The sequence below is a fragment of the Corylus avellana genome, chromosome ca1, assembly GCF_901000735.1.
Source record: "Corylus avellana chromosome ca1, CavTom2PMs-1.0".
Lineage (NCBI taxonomy): Eukaryota > Viridiplantae > Streptophyta > Magnoliopsida > Fagales > Betulaceae > Corylus > Corylus avellana.
The window spans coordinates 5,070,377-5,090,268 of NC_081541.1; the positions used below are offsets into that span (position 1 = coordinate 5,070,377).

The 19,892-nt window shown below is 36.4% G+C and overlaps 3 protein-coding genes across 4 annotated transcripts; 2 read left to right on the forward strand and 1 right to left on the reverse strand.

The window, feature by feature from the left end:
• The first annotated feature begins 2,023 nt into the window (after window positions 1–2,023).
• Window positions 2,024–5,518, forward strand: LOC132167226 (lysM domain-containing GPI-anchored protein 1). The gene is made up of 5 exons (XM_059578132.1): window positions 2,024–3,064; window positions 3,533–3,650; window positions 3,764–3,925; window positions 4,051–4,082; window positions 4,937–5,518. Exons 1-5 carry the CDS (start codon window positions 2,392–2,394, stop codon window positions 5,218–5,220), a joined length of 1,269 nt encoding a protein of 422 aa, XP_059434115.1. The 5' UTR covers window positions 2,024–2,391; the 3' UTR covers window positions 5,221–5,518.
• A 715-nt stretch (window positions 5,519–6,233) lies between these two features.
• Window positions 6,234–7,820, reverse strand: LOC132167594 (aspartic proteinase nepenthesin-1-like). Its single transcript, XM_059578604.1, has one exon. It carries the CDS (start codon window positions 7,649–7,651, stop codon window positions 6,521–6,523), a length of 1,131 nt encoding a protein of 376 aa, XP_059434587.1. The 5' UTR covers window positions 7,652–7,820; the 3' UTR covers window positions 6,234–6,520.
• Window positions 7,821–9,693: 1,873 nt separating this feature from the next.
• On the forward strand, window positions 9,694–19,450 carry LOC132182542 (general transcription and DNA repair factor IIH subunit TFB4). 2 transcript variants are annotated; one of them, XM_059595822.1, is made up of 11 exons: window positions 9,694–9,849; window positions 9,939–10,027; window positions 10,179–10,449; window positions 10,840–10,886; window positions 12,229–12,266; window positions 12,434–12,479; window positions 14,933–14,986; window positions 15,101–15,169; window positions 16,895–16,971; window positions 17,887–17,982; window positions 18,770–19,450. In XM_059595822.1, exons 1-11 carry the CDS (start codon window positions 9,819–9,821, stop codon window positions 18,840–18,842), a joined length of 891 nt encoding a protein of 296 aa, XP_059451805.1. In that variant the 5' UTR covers window positions 9,694–9,818; the 3' UTR covers window positions 18,843–19,450. The 2 variants fall into 2 exon arrangements, 1 of the variants encoding a protein (XP_059451805.1); XR_009440313.1 differs by lacking the exons at window positions 17,887–17,982; window positions 18,770–19,450 and adding an exon at window positions 15,594–16,171 and having other exon boundaries at window positions 16,895–16,973.
• The last annotated feature ends 442 nt before the right edge of the window (window positions 19,451–19,892 follow it).

A 19,892-nucleotide genomic window follows, 5' to 3' on the forward strand; every position in this document is an offset into this window, starting at 1 on the left:
ATAAATTATAGTAAAGTTGTTTATGTTTCAAAAAAAAGAAAAAAAGAATGAAAGTTCTTAATAATATAAATTGTATTTGTATTATAAGGTATTTTAGGAAATTTGATCACAATATGATTTCATTCACCAACATATTGCATTGTACCAAACGAAGGAATATGATTAACAAGTCTATTCCAGCGTTACAACTAAACAAATAAATAAGAATAACTAATCTATTCCACACTCCTCTATTCCCAGTAGTAGCTAATCATTTTTCAATAGACTAGACATTCCGTGAACCAAACGAGGCCCTAGTATACAAAGCATTTCCTATGTGCTACCAAAAATCATAGCCTCGTTTGTTATTTTTTTATTTTTTTATTTCTCTTTTATCTTTTGTTTTATTTTATCCACACAAAAACATTAACAAACAACTCAAACACAAAACACTTTTAAAAACAAAAAATGATCATCTTTATTTCAAGTAAAATGAAGATTACTTATTTTACAGAGATGTTATACATCATTCTCTTAACCATATTTTTTTTGCAAATTCAATGGTGGTTTCACTAATCCATTTATACGAAGATGGTTGAGATTGGGTGGAGAATATTTGTATAATTTATCATTATTTTATTATCATAATTTAGTATTGTTGTAACTAGTAGTGTAAATAATGCAACGTAATAATTATGTTGGCATATCATTTAAATAATATGACATCATTTATACCGTTAGATGTAACTACATTAAATTAGAACTAAGAACATGGATCATATCCATTTAAGTGAAATGAAGAAAAACCTTGTATCCTAAAAGAGTAACGCTATATATCACCTAATTCTATCTCACAGAGCATGTGACATGGTCGTCGTGGAATTTGATGCATGAACATTGGCTTTAGGAGACCATAACACATCAACTTTGAAAGATGGAAGATAAATAATGGAATGATGAATATAATTAAAACATAAAAAATCAAATTTCATATTTATTTATGAAATATCAAAACACTTTTTTTTTTTTTTTTTTTTTTTAAAAAAAAAGTTTCTCAAAATACATTAAAGAAACAAAGCCAATAGGAAGCAATTACAAATCCGAAGCCCAACAATGAACAAAATTGGGTTAAATGAGGAAGTGGGCGGGCCGCCACCTGGCTCCACGGCTGAATACCACTTACTGACTCGAATCACGCAGCGCGTGGAAACAATTCTCCAATCTCCAGCCAATGACTGTCGAGGGTGTGAGACGCGCTCCTTAATCTTGTGTGGGATTTCATACCATGTTCCAACCAGCTAGACAACCAAAAATTCGTTCCCCGCATGCCTGAAAAGCAGACAACAGGAGTACAGGACACCCGATAATAGTTTAACGTGGGGTTCGCTTGGATACCCATGAATCCAAAAAGACAACGACGAAATGACAAAAACATCCCTACTCAATGCCAGTCCGAAAACACGACCGAAATTACCCAAATCAAATGATGCTGCAATCAGAAAAAAAGAAAAGAAAAGAAAAAGGTTTATAAGAACGCTCATCTCCTTTGATTTGATGTTGCAATCAAATTTGCCCTAAAATATTTGAGAATCATCATCTCTTTTTAGACCTTATTAGCCTTTTATATTTTAGCATCTAAAGTTGATTTGAACTCAAATTTTTGCATATATAATTTACCTTTAATAGCTTTTATGATAATGTTTTATCTTTAAATAACGGAAAGAATCGGCATCATTATATGAGCTGTCTCTTGTAATCTTGTTTTTATTCTTTTCTTGTCTTCTTGTTTTTTTTTTTTTTTTGTTATAAAAAAAGTCGAAGAGCAAGAAGCAAGGGCAAATCTGGTAGTTAAACAGAGCCTTTCTTTCTCAGAACGGTGCCGTTTGTGGGTTGGAAACATCATTTTCCACAACCGAGAAGAAAAGATGTTCGCAAGGACAAATTAGTCCAAGGCAAAAAATAAACGTTTCAGACTCCAACCTCGAGAATCTGACGAGTGTCTGTTCACTGTTCAGCTCTATGCAAGCACATTTTGTCCACTCCCAAGAGCTACTTCTCTTCAAAACTTTCCCTTCCCATACTCTTTCTCTCTCTCTCTCTTTCTCTCTCTCTTTCTCTAGGTGAAGAAGAAGCAAAATCCAAACCCTAGAGAACCCAGAAGCTCGCTCACGGCTCACCTGTCACCAGAGTCTGTCTTCCACCCCCAGAGCCAAAAATAAAGCCATCTTTTTTTTGGTGTGGAAAGTCTCACCAATCAGTAGACCCATCCCTCTGGATTCCTTGTTCTGTTGGGAGAGAACACAGAAGAAGCAAAACCAAGTACCAAACCTCCCCAAAAGCGAAAAATGCAGGCTTAGAGCACTCCGGGTACCAAACCCAAAAGAACCCATTTTTATTTTACAGAAGGAAAGAATGCCGAATCAAAAACCCATCTTGCACAACACCCTCTTCTTGCTCATTTTGCTCTCCGTGTTGACGAATGTAGGTCGTGTGAGCTCCAAGTCCACAATCGAGCCCTGCACCAACGCCGACACGTGCAACGCCTTGCTGGGCTACACTCTCTACACCGACCTGAAGGTCTCCGAGGTTGCCTCCCTCTTCCAGGTCGACTCCATTTCCATCCTCACCGCCAATGCCATCGACATCTCCTACCCGGACGTCGAGAACCACATCCTCCCAGCCCAGCTCTTCGTCAAAGTCCCCATCACCTGCTCCTGCGTCGACGGCATTCGCAAATCGGTCTCCACCAAGTACAAGACCCGTCCCTCCGACACGCTCGCGTCCATCGCCGATTCCATATACTCCGGTTTGGTCTCCGCTGACCAGATTAAGGAGGCCAATTCGATATCGGACCCCTCCGTTCTCGAGGTGGGACAGACCCTTGTGGTGCCGCTCCCCTGTACTTGCTTCAACGGGACTGATAATTCGCTGCCCGCTATCTATTTGTCGTACGTGGTGAAGCCGGTGGACACCTTGACTGGGATTGCCGCGAGGTATTTGACCACTATTACTGATTTGATGAATGTGAATGCCATGGGGAGTGCAGCTGTTAAGGCTGGGGACATACTTGCTGTTCCATTACCAGGTATATTTGTGCTTTTCCTTTATCAGTACAAGTGTTTGATTTTTTTGTGCTAAGCATTGTAATGACTTTCTGTGTCTGTATTGGTTGAGTTTCATGCGAATTTTGTGGTGGGGTTCATGGATTTTGCGTTTCAAGCTAACATTTTGTTGTTAATTTTGTAATTTTTGGATGTTCAAAAGTGAGTTTAGTGTTGCTTATCTCTAATTGTTTCATGTAATAGTGATGTGCTTATTGCGTGGAATCTGTGTTAAGCACTCAGTATTGTTTTAACTTTTCTTTCAGTTCAAGGTAGTGTGCATATGATGTATTTGCGTTTTTTGGCAGTAAAGAATACATGATGGTTTAGCTTGTTCTCCATTTGTTTCGAATTTTGTTGGAGCTTTTGTGTTGTGCAAAGTTTGTGCTTTTATGCGTTATAAGTTTTGTAGCAAATGGCCATGGTGGTAAGGTGTTCACTTCGTGTTGCAGCTTGCGCGTCTAATTTTCCAAGATATGCCTCGGATTATGGCTTAATTGTGCCAAATGGGAGCTATGCCATTACAGCGAGTCACTGTGTGCAATGCAGTTGTGGGCCGGGGAACCTCAAGTAATTAAGCAACTTTTGCCACATTTTGATTCCTTTGTTGTTGACTTTGATCTTCTTGATGATATAAATTTTTAAAGTCTAGTGTTGATAAACTTTACTATGTGTGTACACAGATTGTACTGCATGCCTTCTTCATTATCTGCGTCTTGTTCGAGCATGCAATGCCGTAACAGTAACCTCATGCTTGGAAATGCTACAGCGCAGCAGACTAGTGGTGGTTGCAATGTTACTTCTTGTACTTATGGTGGTTACGTCAATGGCACCATAATCTCTAGGTATGCTTATCCTTTATATGTGTGATTATTTTATTTTTTATCTTCTTATATTGATTTTGACATGTAATATCTTTGATGGAGCTATGTTTGAAAGTTAAGCTGATTCAGTCCTGTCTATTTTGCAGCTTGTCTGTATCTCTTCAACCTCGATGCCCAGGTAAAAGTTTGTTACATGCTGTTTATTTATGGGCACTTGGTTTATACATGGAATATGAATTGTAACTTTGTTTCTCTTTTTCACTTGGATAAAACAGTCCCAAACCCCTCGACTAACCAAAGGCTTTTGGTCTTGGTAATGATGTTATGGAGAAAAGCTACTTAACACACTGGACTTTTTCAGTTTTAATAGGCAACCATACCACTTGGATTTCAAAGCATTTATGCAGAGTACTAAACTAATTATTCTAATTGTTTTCAACCTTTATGGGTTAAAGTGCGCCATGTCTTGATGGGTAGTGGGTCTCTTCACTTATTGGAAAGCGCAATGCGGTTCTTTTCAAAGTGCAACAGCGTGGAAAATGACCTTGTCTTGCTTATTGTGGTGTTTACGGAGAGAGAAACGTTTGTAGTTTTAAGGATTGTGAGAGATTGGTAGAGGAGCTCAAGGCCTATTTTTCAAAACCCTTTATCAGTGGACAGCAACTGTTTGTCTTCATTCTCCTAGTTTTCAGGAATTTCTTGATCTTTTTCTTTTTTTGTTTAGTTTTGTTTCTTGTAAACGTGTTGCATATTTGGGTTGTGCCCTTTCACATTTTATAAAATTTCGATTACTTATCAAAAAATTATTCTAGACAATGTCATATTAGAAAATCAATTGATGGTTAACAACTCCTTTCACATTATGAACTTGAGTTTAAATGCAGATGTAAAGTTCATAACTCTCATTCTCATTGATGACTATTGAAAGCTGAAAAAAAGTATTCACATAAAGCTTCATTATGCTCTTCTTTTTGTGATTTTATCGTTGCAACTCTTAATTTGTTTTTGCATTGCTTTTATAAAATGATGCAGGGGCGCAGCAATTTCCTCCACTTATAGCACCACCTTCTTCAATAGTCCATGATTCAATGTTTGCACCTTCACCTTCACCTCAATCATCTGATGGTGCTGGAACAACAAAACCCAAGTCAACAGTGGTGCCGACGACAACTGGAATCGTTCCACTACTTCCCCCTGCAGGCAGTCCTGTTGCGAGTGCTTCTGACGCTTGGTCCCTGGTGAATTCATTAGCCACTTTCCCATCAGTGCTTCTCTTCTTTTTGCTTGTCAATTTCATAATGTCTATGTCATTGTAATTTTTCGGATTGATGGTGGGGTTTTGGTCTCTGTGGTTGTTATGTTTTTGTCTATTTTATTTAACTCTTATTTATTTGTTTCTACTGTCAAACTGATTTGTGGATGCAGTGAATCTTTAGTTTTCAAAATGCACCTTTTTTTTTCTTTTTTTTTTTAAAATGTATTCCAAAGGTATGACCAGTTGCCTTTCTGTAATCTATTCTTGTTATCAATTAAGAAATGGTCTAGGTGACTGCATTGCCTTGGGGGATAACTTGTATGATTAGGGATGCTGCACCTTTTACTGTCCTTTTAGCACTTTTGTTTCACTCTGCTAAAAAAATAATTTCTATTGGTTCCTTGGTGGTTTGTTGGAATCTCAAATACCTTAATTTTCAGCAGCATGATCTGCTCTTTGAGCCGATACTTCATGGAATTCTCTGTGCGATGCCATAAAACTCTTTTTGTTGTCTTTAAGAGAGAGCTTGTTGTTTTGACACATGTTAAGTTTTGATAGTTTTCGAGTGAATTTTAGGATCACACAATTGGGTGCCTGAATTGGAGTCCAATTTGGGCTGCAAACCGCTTTCTTGGGCTGCTTGAATAGCATTGCAATTCGGGTACTCCAATTGTAGGGGATTTTGACTTGGTAAAAAGGGTAGTTGAGGAAGCAACTACTCTATAAACTAGGCAGTTGAGGATAGTGATTTACAGCAATTTGGGTAGCAATAGTGAGAGTTCATATGAAATTCACCTACCATATAGGTGACTGGGCAGATGCGTATCATATGAGCACTCTCTCAATTTGTAATGCTTAAATTGTTGGAGACTTTAATTCAACACATGGGCCTTGCAGTTACCATTTCTTGAGATGTCTGAGTTGTACTACAATTACCATTGTAGGAGATTTTGTTTCACTGTAACAAGCCAAATTCTACATTATGGAAGCTCATTAAGAAAATACTTTAGAAAGTTGGCAATGACTTTTCTTTCCTTAAATCGTCTCAAATTTATGTGCTATAAATGTAGATGGGACTTTGATATTACACGTTGAGCCAAAAAATTAGTTGGATTTATTGATGTCGGACTAGAAGGAAGATAACTATACGTGTCTCACAAGGCACTTCTTTTTTTGTTTGTGTCGCATCAATTTGCTTGCGCACATTTTTGATGCAATACAAGTGACTTCCAACTTATCAAAAACGGAGTCCACAAATATTTTGGACTCATAATAATGTGTAGAGAAAATTTCTCTCTAAGTTTCCTCTTAAAAACTTAGACCCTGTTGATGTGCTAGGAAAAGTTGACTCACCAAGGCACCTACAACTGATCACATTTGGCAGGAATAAAAGACACAGTATCCTTCTTGAGATCATGAACAACCAGCATATTTTGCTGCTGAAAGTTGCCGAATATTGACAAAGCACCCGTCGGAGCCATTGCCAAGCATGCCACTCCCATTTCCTTAGTCACTATCATATAATTCTCCCGTGGCAGCTCCAAATCTAACCCCTTGAAATGAAAAACCATTCGAGGGATGCCTGCCTTAAGTTCCTCATCATCTCCTGAGTTAACTTCAAAGCAAACATCCAAACCCATTGTGGAGAAACTCGACACATTTAGTTTCGCCTGTGCCAGAAACTCTTGCGTTAGAATGCTAAATGCATCCTCTTGTAAGCTAGTGATTGTGGTTCCGGAATCAATGATCATGCCGCCCACTCCGTCGACTATTTCGAACACTTGTCTTGGTATGGGCAAGAGAGCATCGCCGACGGTGATGGCTTCAAGAGATAGGTAGTAAAACAATGGCTGCGATGGGTTTTTAATCAATGGGGTGGATTTGAGCCGCTGCCCATGTGTGATTTTCAAATCTTTTAGAGACCCAAAGAAAAGGCTACTTTTCTTTTTGGCAGTAATGGATGTTAAACAGTACGAGAATGTCTGCACATTGAGCTGTGCAACAAGGGAAGTAGGTCCTCGCCCGAGGCCCAATATCCCCGCGGCGTGGTCAAGTCCCACCCCCTCGTTGTCGACACCACACCCAAATCCTATATTTGGCACGGGAACATGGTGGTGCGAGTCTCCAAAGGTGAAAGTGTCTGTTGCAATAAACCCTTCTGTGGTCGATTCATCACCATAAACATTATTGTACTGACATGATTCATTCCCACACTTTGAGTTGACAAAATCCTTGCACAACAGACTATCGCATGAAACATTCTTAAACGAAGATGATAGCGCCGGGTCAAAAACAGGCGTTGGTTGCTTGAAACAGCGCCTACATGGCTTGCATTGCGTCCAGATCAAGTCACTGCCCGTGTCCATTATGGCGCGGAAAGGTATTGGCGGGGTCCCTATCGACAAGTTCATCAAGAAGGCTCCATCTCCACCTAGAATCGGCGCTTGAAAAGCTTTTGTTCGTACTGCAAGGCCCAGCCTATCGACCCGCATTTTCCCACGGAGGAGTTCTTGTTGGATGATTTGTATGTCGGAAAGATTTTGGTTGGTGTCGATGCGTGAGAGGCTGACCCGGAAGCTGAAATTTTCTTGGGAGGAGCATCCCAATGGGAGGAGAATTAGTATCAAAATTGATAGAGAGGGAACAGGGAGATATTGTGCCATTGTGTACGTGCATGCAAATTTAGGGCGACGTACGTAATGAACAAGTGAATTGGCAGATAGAATTTATAGTGGTTTTCTAAGGATGAAACATTTGGTGGAGGTGAGGATGATGCGGAAAATGTGCGTTGAACTGGTCATGCCAACCAATGGTGCAGCTCATGCACGTGCAAAACGTAATGAGTGCTACACCACTATATATATATTTTAGAAAGGCTATTTGTGTCTTATTAAGAATAATGTGGTTATTAAAATTACCATTGGGCTTTTGATTGATCATTATTGAGTTTTGATTGATCATTATTGAGTTTTGATCAAATAGTGATTTTAATAGCCACATTATTCGTAGTATAACACAGGTAGGACACAAATAGACCATTTAGAATTACTCATATATATTACTCTTTTTTTTTTTTTATAAACATTTTATTACCTTCCTATAAAGACAAGGGTTGACATTTTTATTTCAAAGCATTAACCTTGAGAGTCTCAAAAACTTTTAGACCAGTCGTCATTAAAAAATTAAAATAAAATTTGAGAATTAGTTAAAAATAACATGTCAACATTATAAAAAAATTGTATAATACAAATATGCTATACAATATTACTCTTCCATAAATTTTCAAACAATTGGTTGAACTAAGAACTTATTAATGAGTCTTAAAGGAAACTCATGACTCAATTTTTTTTCTTCCTAATTTAATAGGAAAAGGGTTATAATGGGAATCCTTCACACTCCTAATCCGAAATAAAGAGAGATTGGATGATCCTAAAAATGAGAAAATGGATGGGCTTCCCAACAACAGACCAAAAACGAAATTTAACGGCGCGACAATACATTCAAAGGTTAAAAAATATGTCAAATAAGTGATTTGGTCATCTAAAGGGGCGGTATAAGGCGGTTATAGAAGTAAAAGAGCTACAAATGAAGGCTAACCTATCTGAACCCCTATTTGTAAACAACAACAACCACCGAAAAAATATTGAAGCTGAATATGTATTGTTATAGTCCAATGTAGGGACTGAAAAAGTAGAGAGGTATTAACACTAATCCGGTTACAAAAGTCTCAACATAAAGATCAAATCGCCAAAGAACTGGGATACAATAACCCACAAAACACAAAAGCCAAAAAAATACAAATAAAGCTACAAAGCACAGTACAAAGAAAAACACAAGGGAAATAAGAAAAACACTTAATAATAATAATAATAATAATAATAATAAAAATAAAAAGAATCCAAATAACAGAAAAAAGCCTCTTTTAGGTTTGTAGATGTTTATATTTTATCTACGTTCTAATGGAAAAAAATAATTGAAAACATGTGGGTGAAATGAGATATCAACTAAAATCATAAAAGATACATTAAGGGCATGTTTGAGATTGCGTTTGAGGATTTAAAAGTGATTTTAACACTTAAAAAGTTTGTTGGAAGAAAAAATTACTCGTTTGGTAAAATTAATTAAAAACGCTTTTAAGGGTAAAAAAAGCCTTAAAAATAGTTTTTTAAAAAAGCACTTTTGACAAAAGCTTAAAAATAAAGCTTTTGCCCCAAAGCTATTTTTGACTTAAAAGTTCTATTTCTTAAACGCAATTCTAAACAGGCTTTTAATAAAATTAAAAACTTTATAGGATTTTTGTAACGCATCATGTTCCTTAAATTATGAGGTGAAGAAAAGAAATAAAATCTGATCAGAAAAAAAAAAAAAAAAATCATTAAAATAAGGTGCTTTCCGCCTTCCGGCTTTCGAGTAACGACATCTCCCAGCCTCATGTTTTTGTTATTGGCCCAAATCAATAAACCCGAAATTGGGCCTCTACCCGCCCGATAAAAAGTTATACCCATTGTGCTCCAACAAGTAGACTGCAGTTCATATGATCATCACTCAGAAAAACACTTGCAGAGAATCCCCATCCTTTCCATCGCTTCAAGTTCCCGCGAAATCAATTACATTTGATAGCAACACATACGCATTCAGAAACGAGGCCTGTAAATTCTCATGGCGTCCGCTCCTTCAAAGCTCTATGCAGGTCCCTCTCTCTCTCTCTCTCTCTCTACTTTCACGTTCTTCTTCTTCTTTATCTCATTCTCTGTTTGTTGTTGGATCGTGTTGTTGCAGATGACGTGAGCGTCCTGGTGGTACTGTTGGACACAAACCCTTTCTTCTGGAGCTCTTTTGCTTTTCCTTTCTCCAAGTTCCTCTCTCACGTACTCTCTCTCTCTCTCTCTCACAATTCCAAATCCTGACCATCTGATTGATCGAAATTAGGACTTATCAAATTTTTCTGCTGCATTTTCTGGCGAGCCAAACTGAGGTTAATTGCGGTTTAGATTCTCAGTTTTTGAGTTTTTACTGCAGTTTCTTTCGTTTCTGAACTCGATCTTAGTTCTGAACCAACTCAACCAAGTGGTGGTGATTGCTACCGGGTGCAATTCCTGCGACTACATCTACGACTCGTCTATGGCGACGAGCCCCAGTATTGAGAGCGGAAGAATGCCCGCCCTCTGCTCCGACTTGTTGCAGAAATTGGAAGAGTTTGTGACCAGGGACGAGCACTTGGGCAAGCAAGACTCTCTAGGGCCCACCACTTCTTCGCTGCTATCGGGCTCCTTGTCTATGGCTCTTTGTTGTATCCTTTTAATTATTGCTTATGTTTGTTTAGTTAGTCGCTATCGATATCGGAATATGATAAATTTTCGCTTGTCTTGCTTAAGCCTGCCGAGTTAGATTTTTAATTCAGCATCTCTACTTTGATACCATGGCAAATTTCTATCTGTCCCAAAAGCTTAAGTTGATGAGAAAGAGTGAATTTAATCACTTAATCAATATTCTAATAGAATGAAAGGCTCCATTGGGTGGCATGGAGATAGTTTGGGGATTAACTGGATTTGGCTGCTAAAGATTTTGATGTTATGTGTAATAGCCTGAATCAATCACAAATGTGTAAGACACAATGGAGCTGTTTGATATTCACGGGACATCTAAAGTTTGTTTTACTTTCACTTGTTTCGATGACTAGATATACAAAGGATTTTTCGTTCGGGACCACTCCATCCGCAACCTCGAGTGAGTAATTATATCTGCATTTAAACTTATACTTATTTGCTGAATTGCATAAGTTGGAGTACTGATATTTCTTTGATTGATTATCCGGCCATCAATCGCCGTGAATGGTTCTCAAATGTATTGCGGAGCTGTGAGATTTTGTTTTTCAATATGATATACACTGTGCAAGTCTCATTATTAAGTATCTTGGTGGTAGTATATTCCTTTGATATAGTCGCATCACTGTATTTGAAGATGGAATTGTGCGATCCCTTTTTAACACTTTCTAATCAAGCACAAAGAGGCACATGTATTTTTTAACCTATTTGGCAGTCTTGATCCATATATAGAATAAAAATCATTATACTTGCAAATTAAAATTTTTGGAAAAGATCAACCCCAAAGGGTTGGTCTAGTGATTGAGGCTTGTGGTCTTAAGGAGTATCACCCCTTAGATCCCAAGTTCAAGACTTGCTAGGTGCAAACTCTCCCTTGGGGCCACACCCCCTGGTGTAAAAAACCAGTGATTTACCCTGATTCGTGTAGGGAACTTCCGAGGGTACGGTGCTCGGGTTCGAGGTTTACTTTGCAGGGGTGGGTCCAAAGGGCCCTGCTTTGTCGAGGTTCCTTGTCATTAAAATAAAAAATAAAAAAATTTGGAAAAGATTTTTATGTGTAGCAAAGCAAGTTTAGGGTGTGAAATTGTTGTTAGGAAAACATTGACATTACGAGACACTGATGTGTGAATCTACAAGCTTTTGTGGTTTGTAGTAACTATAGTTGTCCAAAAACTGATTTGGTTAGTTCTAATTGCTGTATCAAAATTATTCATGAAGGTGCTAGTGGTTGACACACTCAAAAGTGGAATTATTGGTAATGAATTTTGGAGCACGATTTAAATAATATTGCCATTGAATGAGGTTTATTGAAGGTAAAATTCCTCAACCTTACATATAACTGAAACTCTATTGTGACACAAGCTCCAGTTAGTCCTTAAAAGGTCTCTAGTTTTCTTCTACAAACTCTTCTAACTTGATATAGTGGATGACCTGTGGTGATGTTTTCTGTGATATGGTGATTGTATAGCTTTTAATATCATCCAAAGTTGAAATATATTTCACTGTACGCTTGTTGCTCTTCATTCAGATTGTATGCAGTTGGTCTAATTATTGCAATGTGCATGGCCAATTTGTAGAATGATATATGACATTGTGTTTCTTTTTTAAAGCCTACTTTCTGTTGGTTTTGTTTGTAATTATTTTCCCCCCCTCTATTTTCTGCTTTATCATTTTATTGCATTCATTTAGATTTTTAGACTTGAGTAGAATATCTTTCTGGTAAAGTTACTGACATATGGGGGCAGATTTTATGCTTGCAGGGATCCTCAGATGGACCAGAACAGTATGTTCTTTATAATTTTTGGCAGTGTCATTTTCTTCTTCTTCTTCTTCTGATTATTATTATTATTATTACTACTACAATTGGTATGAGTATTACTTTTATTATTACTACTACTTTTTGTACTTTTAGGTTGAGCTTTTTGCCTGAAGTTTTCCCCTCTTTTCCAGATATGTTGCAATCATGAATGCAATATTTTCAGCGCAGCGCTCTATGGTATGCAGTTAATGTTTCTCTTTGTTGTCCTATGAATAATCTGTATAAAAAATACTTTTCGGTTGGTAAATGGCTGAATCAGTTTTTGGAAATGGTCCAATGTGTTACAGTTGATTCCCTCCTCCAGTCCCAATGAAAGCTGGGAATGCTTTAGGCATATTAGTTTGATATCTTTTTATGAGAACATGTAGCATAAATGGCCCTGGTTGTGGGTCTTACAATTTTAATATGAAAGATTTGGCTATCATATGTGGAACATATCTTTATCCTGTTGATTTTCAGGAATAAAGATCAAAATCTTAATCATTAGTTGTTATTATTGTCAAAAAATTTCTTGAAGAAATTAAATTTCCTCCCAGTTGTCAAGCATGAAAGCTTTACTATTTATTTTGCTAAAATGGAACTAGAAACAGGTGGCAAACATAGTTGTTTTGTTTGCCACAGTTTTTAATGAATAACTGTGACTTACTGTCATATGTAAATGTTATTTCAGTAATCCTTAATGAGAATCTGGACTGATTTCCGTGCATTAACCACCATACTCTATAATGAATTCTGAGTGACTTATTATGATAAATAGCATTATTCATTGAGCAAAATGATTATTGATACTAGTTTCATACAGATTACTATCAAACCTAAGGTTGCCAATCTTCTGTTTCTGCTTCTTTAACCACTCGAGTCTTGATTCTTGAATTGCTTGTTTATCGTCCAATCCTTGCTGCCTATCTGATATTCAGTTTTTCAAACCTCTTCTCAATTTCTTTTTTGTAATCACTCTGACTCATGCAAGCTCCTCATAAAACCTCGTTCTCACCAACTTCTCCCTTTTAGACTTCTTTATTCCTACCTTCTTGTCCATCTTTGACTTCATCTTCAATGAACCACATGCATATTCCTTCTCTTTATACTTTTTTTTTTTTTGATAACGTAGGAGAACTTTACTCAGATTAATTGCACGTCGCAAACGCATACTGTACAACAATACCTTATGTACTTTATGTACTTTGTGCCCATTTTCACTCAGTTTCTTGTTCACTTCCTTCATGATCTGGCTGGACTTCTGACTTGGCCCTGCCAATGCATAGTGCTGAATCACTGCTGATGGACCCAATAAATTCAGATACCATTCAAAATCTTAAGAATTTGAATGGAAGAAAGCAATCAAAACACAAAGGAGGAGTACTAGTATTTTACAACATTTAGTTATTTATTCATCGACTTTCCATTGTAATAGTATCAAATGCATTTATAATCTAATGTCCTGTCTCGAATGATCTAGCTGTGCCTTGAATCTTGGTCATTTGATTTTGAAATGAATAGAAAAAGAGATGGTTCCAGTGTCTGAGATTGGCATTTGAGATGTGAGATTCTTGACATCAAGCAATGTTTTTCTGGGCCGTATTGCTTGTGGAAACCTCAATGTCTGTGAAAATAAAGGGTCCATCAAAAATGATTGCACCCCTTGGTTGTTGGGTTTTTGGGGTGGGGTCTTCTTGGGTTTTGTTGTTGGGTTTTAGTTGGGCTACCTATGTATACTTTATTGTGTACCTAGAGGCGCATTGCCCTTTTTTTGATACATACCATATTACTTATCAAAAAAGAAAAATGATTGCACCCCTTGGTTGAGCCATCCCCTATAAATAAATACTTCAAATGCAGATGTATGAACTATGAGCCTAAAAGTTTCAAATTTTGACTACTGATTGTTAAATCTGCATCTTCTTTGTCAAACAATGTAATCTTTTATGGAAAATGCCTGACCATAATTCATTTGGCTTTTAGACTGTGGGCAAGTGCTAGACATTTGGCAACAGTGTAGGATAGAGAATGTACCATCATCATGTGTGTGATGTGTGCCAACATTATGGTTGGAATTTCATATCTTCAAGGCTATGCAAGATATTCGGTGGCTTATTAGATGGTCAGTCAAATTATGCTAGGCAAGCTTTGTTGAACAGGTTGGTTATATGCAAATTAGATATAAAGTCACCTCAACTCAACTAAGCTTTAATCCCAACTAATTGAAGTTAGGTCCATAAACCCCTTTTCCAAACTAATTTGGATTGGCTAAATATATTTAAGTTGGCCGATTGCAAATTTGAAATGAAGTCCTGGGATGATTTGATCTATGTAAATACATGGTTTCCAAAGTCTTTCTTGCAAAATATTTAACAATTTGTTAGTCAAATATGTTTGAGGTACAAATTTATGGTGTCCACATATATGTCATTTAAGTTTGTGGTTTGCTCTTATTTAGCTTCTTTATACTGTATGCGTACTCGTACTAGTACTATGTTGGTTTGTTATCATTTTTTAAGTACTTGGGAGCATACAAAAGGTCCTCTAATAAGATTTATGATCTTTTTCCTTTTTTGAGATGATTATACTCACTGATTCTTTTTTGAATTTAAAGAACTTTCTTATGTAAATCCAAATTGCCTCTGGTGCAGGTTCCTATAGATTCTTGCTATATAGGTTCTAACAATTCTGCCTTCCTTCAGCAGGTAATTTGTCCGTTGCATGTAATTTTAATGAATTTTCATTGCAATACATGATATAATATTGGCATCAGCCCTCTGTTGGCTTTAGTGATTGCATCTAATGTGTTTGAATATCAGGCTTCTTACATAACTGGTGGTGTGTATCAGAAACCCCAACAACTGGATGGGCTGTTTCAATATCTCTTGGTAGGTTGTGTAGAATATTTTTCACTAAGCAGTTTAAAGTTGCAGTCTTTTATCTTTGTTCTATGCTAATTGAGCTTGCCCATGCTGTATTGCTTTCATACTTTTTTTTTTTCTTTCAAAAAACTATATAATATGCATGTCAAATTTTAAAGCTTTTGGGAGTATAACATTAAACAATACAGAGGAAGTTAATTCACAAAAAGAATAATGCTATATATCACGCATTTATCCCACTTTGTTGAGGGCCGCATCAGCAAAGTGGAATAAAAGTGTGTGTATAGCATTACTCTTTTTGCATAGAACTCAATAGAGTTGTCATAGAGCCAAATGAGACACCATTGGTTGATACGCATGACATATGACATGGATACTATGTTCTTCACATTCCGGTTACCTGACTTATATTGATTTTCTGTCTTTCAAGCTGAGGTGGCGCAATCTAGATATGATTAAAGCTGGTGATAAGTTAAAGCTGACGTTGTTCAGATCTTTGAAAGACTTATTTTCTGTATGATAATATTTAATGGTTTTCAAAAAGTTCATGTCCTGATCTGTATGTTGTCGAGAGTACTATAAGAGAACCATTGTATTGTCACTGAGACACCTTGGACCATGAAGCATGAAATCCAATACTACTAGCACGCGGGTTCACTGTGCCATCACCTGACTTGTGTGTATGTATACTCAGGTTTGGAAGAACTTGTGAAGCTCAAATTGGAAAAATTTGGACATGGTTTGTTCAGGTTATGGTTCAAAACATGCATTGTTAAAATCTTCACAAGATTACCTGCTCTTTTTTTATATTCCATAGGTTGTTTGGGTAGCTACTATTCAAACTCTATGGCGTATCTGGCTCACGCTCAAGGGGTATTAAGCTTGCACAAGCACAAGATCTTATAGTGGTTGTTGTTGTTGAAGGAAAACCCATGGTTGACCTGGCAGGATAGTTTGAACAGAATGTAGCTATTGTATGAACAGATCTTGTTTTCAGTTACAATACCAGTAAGTTAGCTACTTCATTTCTTTCTAATCCCAATGTGCTTCAAAACTGCATGAAAAAAATTGAACAGAACGTTCTTGCACTATAGCAGTGCTATTCTAAAATGGGGTTGCTTCTGATCCAATTGATCTGCACTGACGAAATTAGAATTCAAAGGTGAGAAAATGAGGATTTGGTTCTATGTTACATTCCAAGAATTCAGTACATAGAAATACCAATCGTGAGTTTACACATTAGTTAAGCCCCATAATCGTCTTATATCTGAATGATATTCTTGTGCTTTGCATGTCAACTGTAGCAGCTTTTATTTGTACCGCTTCAGTTTCGGGATCAGAACTTTTAGCTGTTTTCGGATTAGAAAAGAATAGTGTGTTTAAATCAACAGAATTGATTTGGTCTGAACCTGAAAATCTAGCAAGAACTTGTTGAACCTTTAATAACTTTCAGCTCTTTCACTTCTGAATACCGAACTTGTAAGAATCTAATATAGAAGCTAGTTATGTAGTTGGTATTCTTTTTTCTTGTTTAAGATTTATTATTATATAATGGATATATTTTCTGAAACTTTTGTTGTTGTATTCAGTCACTATCTTTGGTTTTTCATGTATATGTGACAATCTTGTTCCGTATTATGTCACTCTATCTAATTTTCTGTAGTCTACAAGCCTTTCTTTTACATGTCTTTCAACTTGTTGATACTGATGAAATCTTGTTGTTTCATGCAGACAGTTTTTGCGACTGATTTGCATTCTCGTACCTTCTTACAGCTTCCTAAGTCTGTTGGTGTTGACTTCCGTGCCTCGTAAGTTAAACCTCTTGTGGTCATTTTTTTTTTTTCTTCTTTTTTTCTTTATGTTGTTTTCAAGCCACTTGTTCTTCTGGATGTTTCCCTTTGCAAGTACTAATATTGATGTTTGAAATTGTTATATTGTGGGTGTAATTATACTGGGGGCTGCATCGTTGACTTTTTCTTGGCAAATGTGATTATATTTTTAATATTCTGCCTGCATTAAGTTAAACTCACCTTAATTAGATAAATCTAGAAAAAAAACTGATTAGAAATAAATCTATATCTGCAATGAACTGATTATCTGTATTCATTTTTACATAGAGGTACAAATTAGATGGTGGGTCTCAATTTTTCTCTTGTATCTGGATTAATGAGCTTGTTTGGATGTTTGGTGATACTGAATACAGCAAACTTACTAGAATCAAATCTCGCATGGTATACACTTAAAAATCTTTTCCATGGGCAGGGTTACCATATCAGTCACGGTTCTCAAAATGATGAATTTGATCTCTCTCTCTCTCTTGCATGCATTGTTTACTTAGACGTTTAAGTTTATATGCAAGTATAAACTGTTTCGGTGGATAGCTGCTTATGATTGTTTGCGTGTTTATAGTTTTTACGACGTTTTTGTTCTCGTTTCTTTATCTGTTTAGGTATTTCTCTTGTATACTTCATGTGTACTTGGGTAGGTCCATTGGTTTTTTAATGAAATCCTCTTTACTTGAAAAAAATAAAAATAATAGAGAAGTCTTATGTAATGTGAGTTTTTTTTTTTTTTTTTTTTTTTTTTTTTTTTTTTTTTTTTTTTTTTCTTCTGTCTTCGTAACGCATAAGTACATGCATGCATGTGAATACATGCATATACATAAGTTTATGCCCACACACAATTGAATTGCATGCGCTGTATTAAACCTTTGAAACTTGCAGGTGCTTTTGCCATAAAAAGACAATCGACATGGGCTATATATGTTCTGTATGCTTGTCCATATTCTGTAAGCATCACAAGAAATGTTCGACCTGTGGGTGAGTGGATTTATTGTTTTCAATTTATATTATACTGTTTATGATAAGCTGCCAGCAGTGGTTTCACTGTGTATGATTCTTTAATTCAAACTAATACCTATTCGTAGTAAATGACTGCAAGCTCAAAATCACAAAAGAAGTAGATTAACTTTTGTGGTCCTATGTTTTTTGAGGGTTTGTCCAAATGGTATATGGGGATAGCTATATCACTGTTCTTTCTGATTAAGCTTAACAAAGGGTCTTGAATCGTCAAACTCAGGTGTTCCAGGCTGTAAGAAATCTTTCAGCTCTCCATATTGGGTATGTTAGCAGTAGCTGGATGGCAAAGGTCTACCTATTATATATATTTTTTTTATTAAATCTTATGTTGGGTTTGTGAGGAGTTTGAGATGGGGACAGAAAAAATTGTGATTATTTTTTTCCCCATTTTTTAAGTCAAACTTAGGTGTTTTGTTACTGCAAGATAAAGTAATTAAGGTTGGCAGTAACATCAATTGGAAGAAGACCATAACTCTATGGAAGGAAGATATCCTTCACAACCAGATAAGTTAAAAATCAGTCAGTGGAGTGGTTGCCTTCATGGTGTGAACTTAGCTAATTTTATATGTTGATTGAAAGCTCAGAGAAATTAGTTACTGCACATTGCTGCTCTTGATATCCAGATGAATCAATTTAATTTTATTTTTTATGATGAAAAAAAATGGAGCTGCTCCGCGTTTCTGAGATGTTGTTTTGTGTCATCAATTTACCTCTCTTGATATTAGTTGTGGCTTTGGGCATCATGCAGGTCAGTATTTGGTCAGGCTCACGCAGATGTTGCCTCGGCTTCCAATCTTAAGAGAAAGACTCCAGAAACATAATCTTACAGTGTAATATAATAGTGCTGTTGAAAGTACTGTTGAAATAGTACATCTGATAGGTTTTGTCAACCTTCTTGTCTTGAGCTGCTTGGGAACCAGAAATATGTTCGCCAAGACAATTTAGGTCTACAACACCAATTTTGCACCCGATAGCCTTGTTGTAGAGCATATAAAAAAAAAAAAAAAATTGTTTTAGGAAGGAGCAACGATTATGTTGCAAGTAGCAACTGTGCTGAATGAGAGCAGTTTTGGATGTGTATTATTTATGTCGGAAGAGAGCATATTGCTTCTATATGAATTTTTTTTTTTGGAAGAAATCAGAGTTCTACAGCTTTTGGCAATGCCTTCTTCTCAACCTAACCGGTAATCCAATATTGATATTTCATTTACAGTTAGTTTGGAATGTAATTTCTATGGTGGATATAGGATTGGAAATTTTCTGTGCTGTTTCTTCTGCGGTGCTGTAATAAATTAGTTTTTTTTTTTTGGTCTATTCAGGGCAGGGAAAAAGGAAAGGGGTTGTAATAAATTAGTTTACTTGGGGTTAATGTAAGCTAACATCAATGTAAATTACCCAATGGAGTTATGAGTGAGGTTCTCATTTGGAAGCTGCTGCGACCATTCCAGAAAGGGTCGGAGAGAGTTGCATGTATTATTTTATACACATCCCAATGAGTACTGCTATTTTTCACACTAAATTTCTATACCAACTTTGTGCTGGTTGGTGTGGCAAGTTTTAACCGGTTAATATTATTGTTTTTTAAGTAACCGACATAAAGTCACATGGCTGATGAGAAAATCCAATGTGGAAATTAGCAGTACTCCTTTTCTAATAGAAAATAAAGACAAATGAAATAAAGGTAGATTGAGAAATTGGGAAGCAGATAATGAGCTCAAACATTTATCCCACATCTATGTTATTTAAGAAAGAAGAAGAAATGTCACTACATGATAAATTCATAAGTGGTGCAAGAGATGTGAGCTCACTTGGCTTCACAATACCAAGAATTAAAAGGCAGAATAATCTAGCCTCTCGCCACATTCTAATGT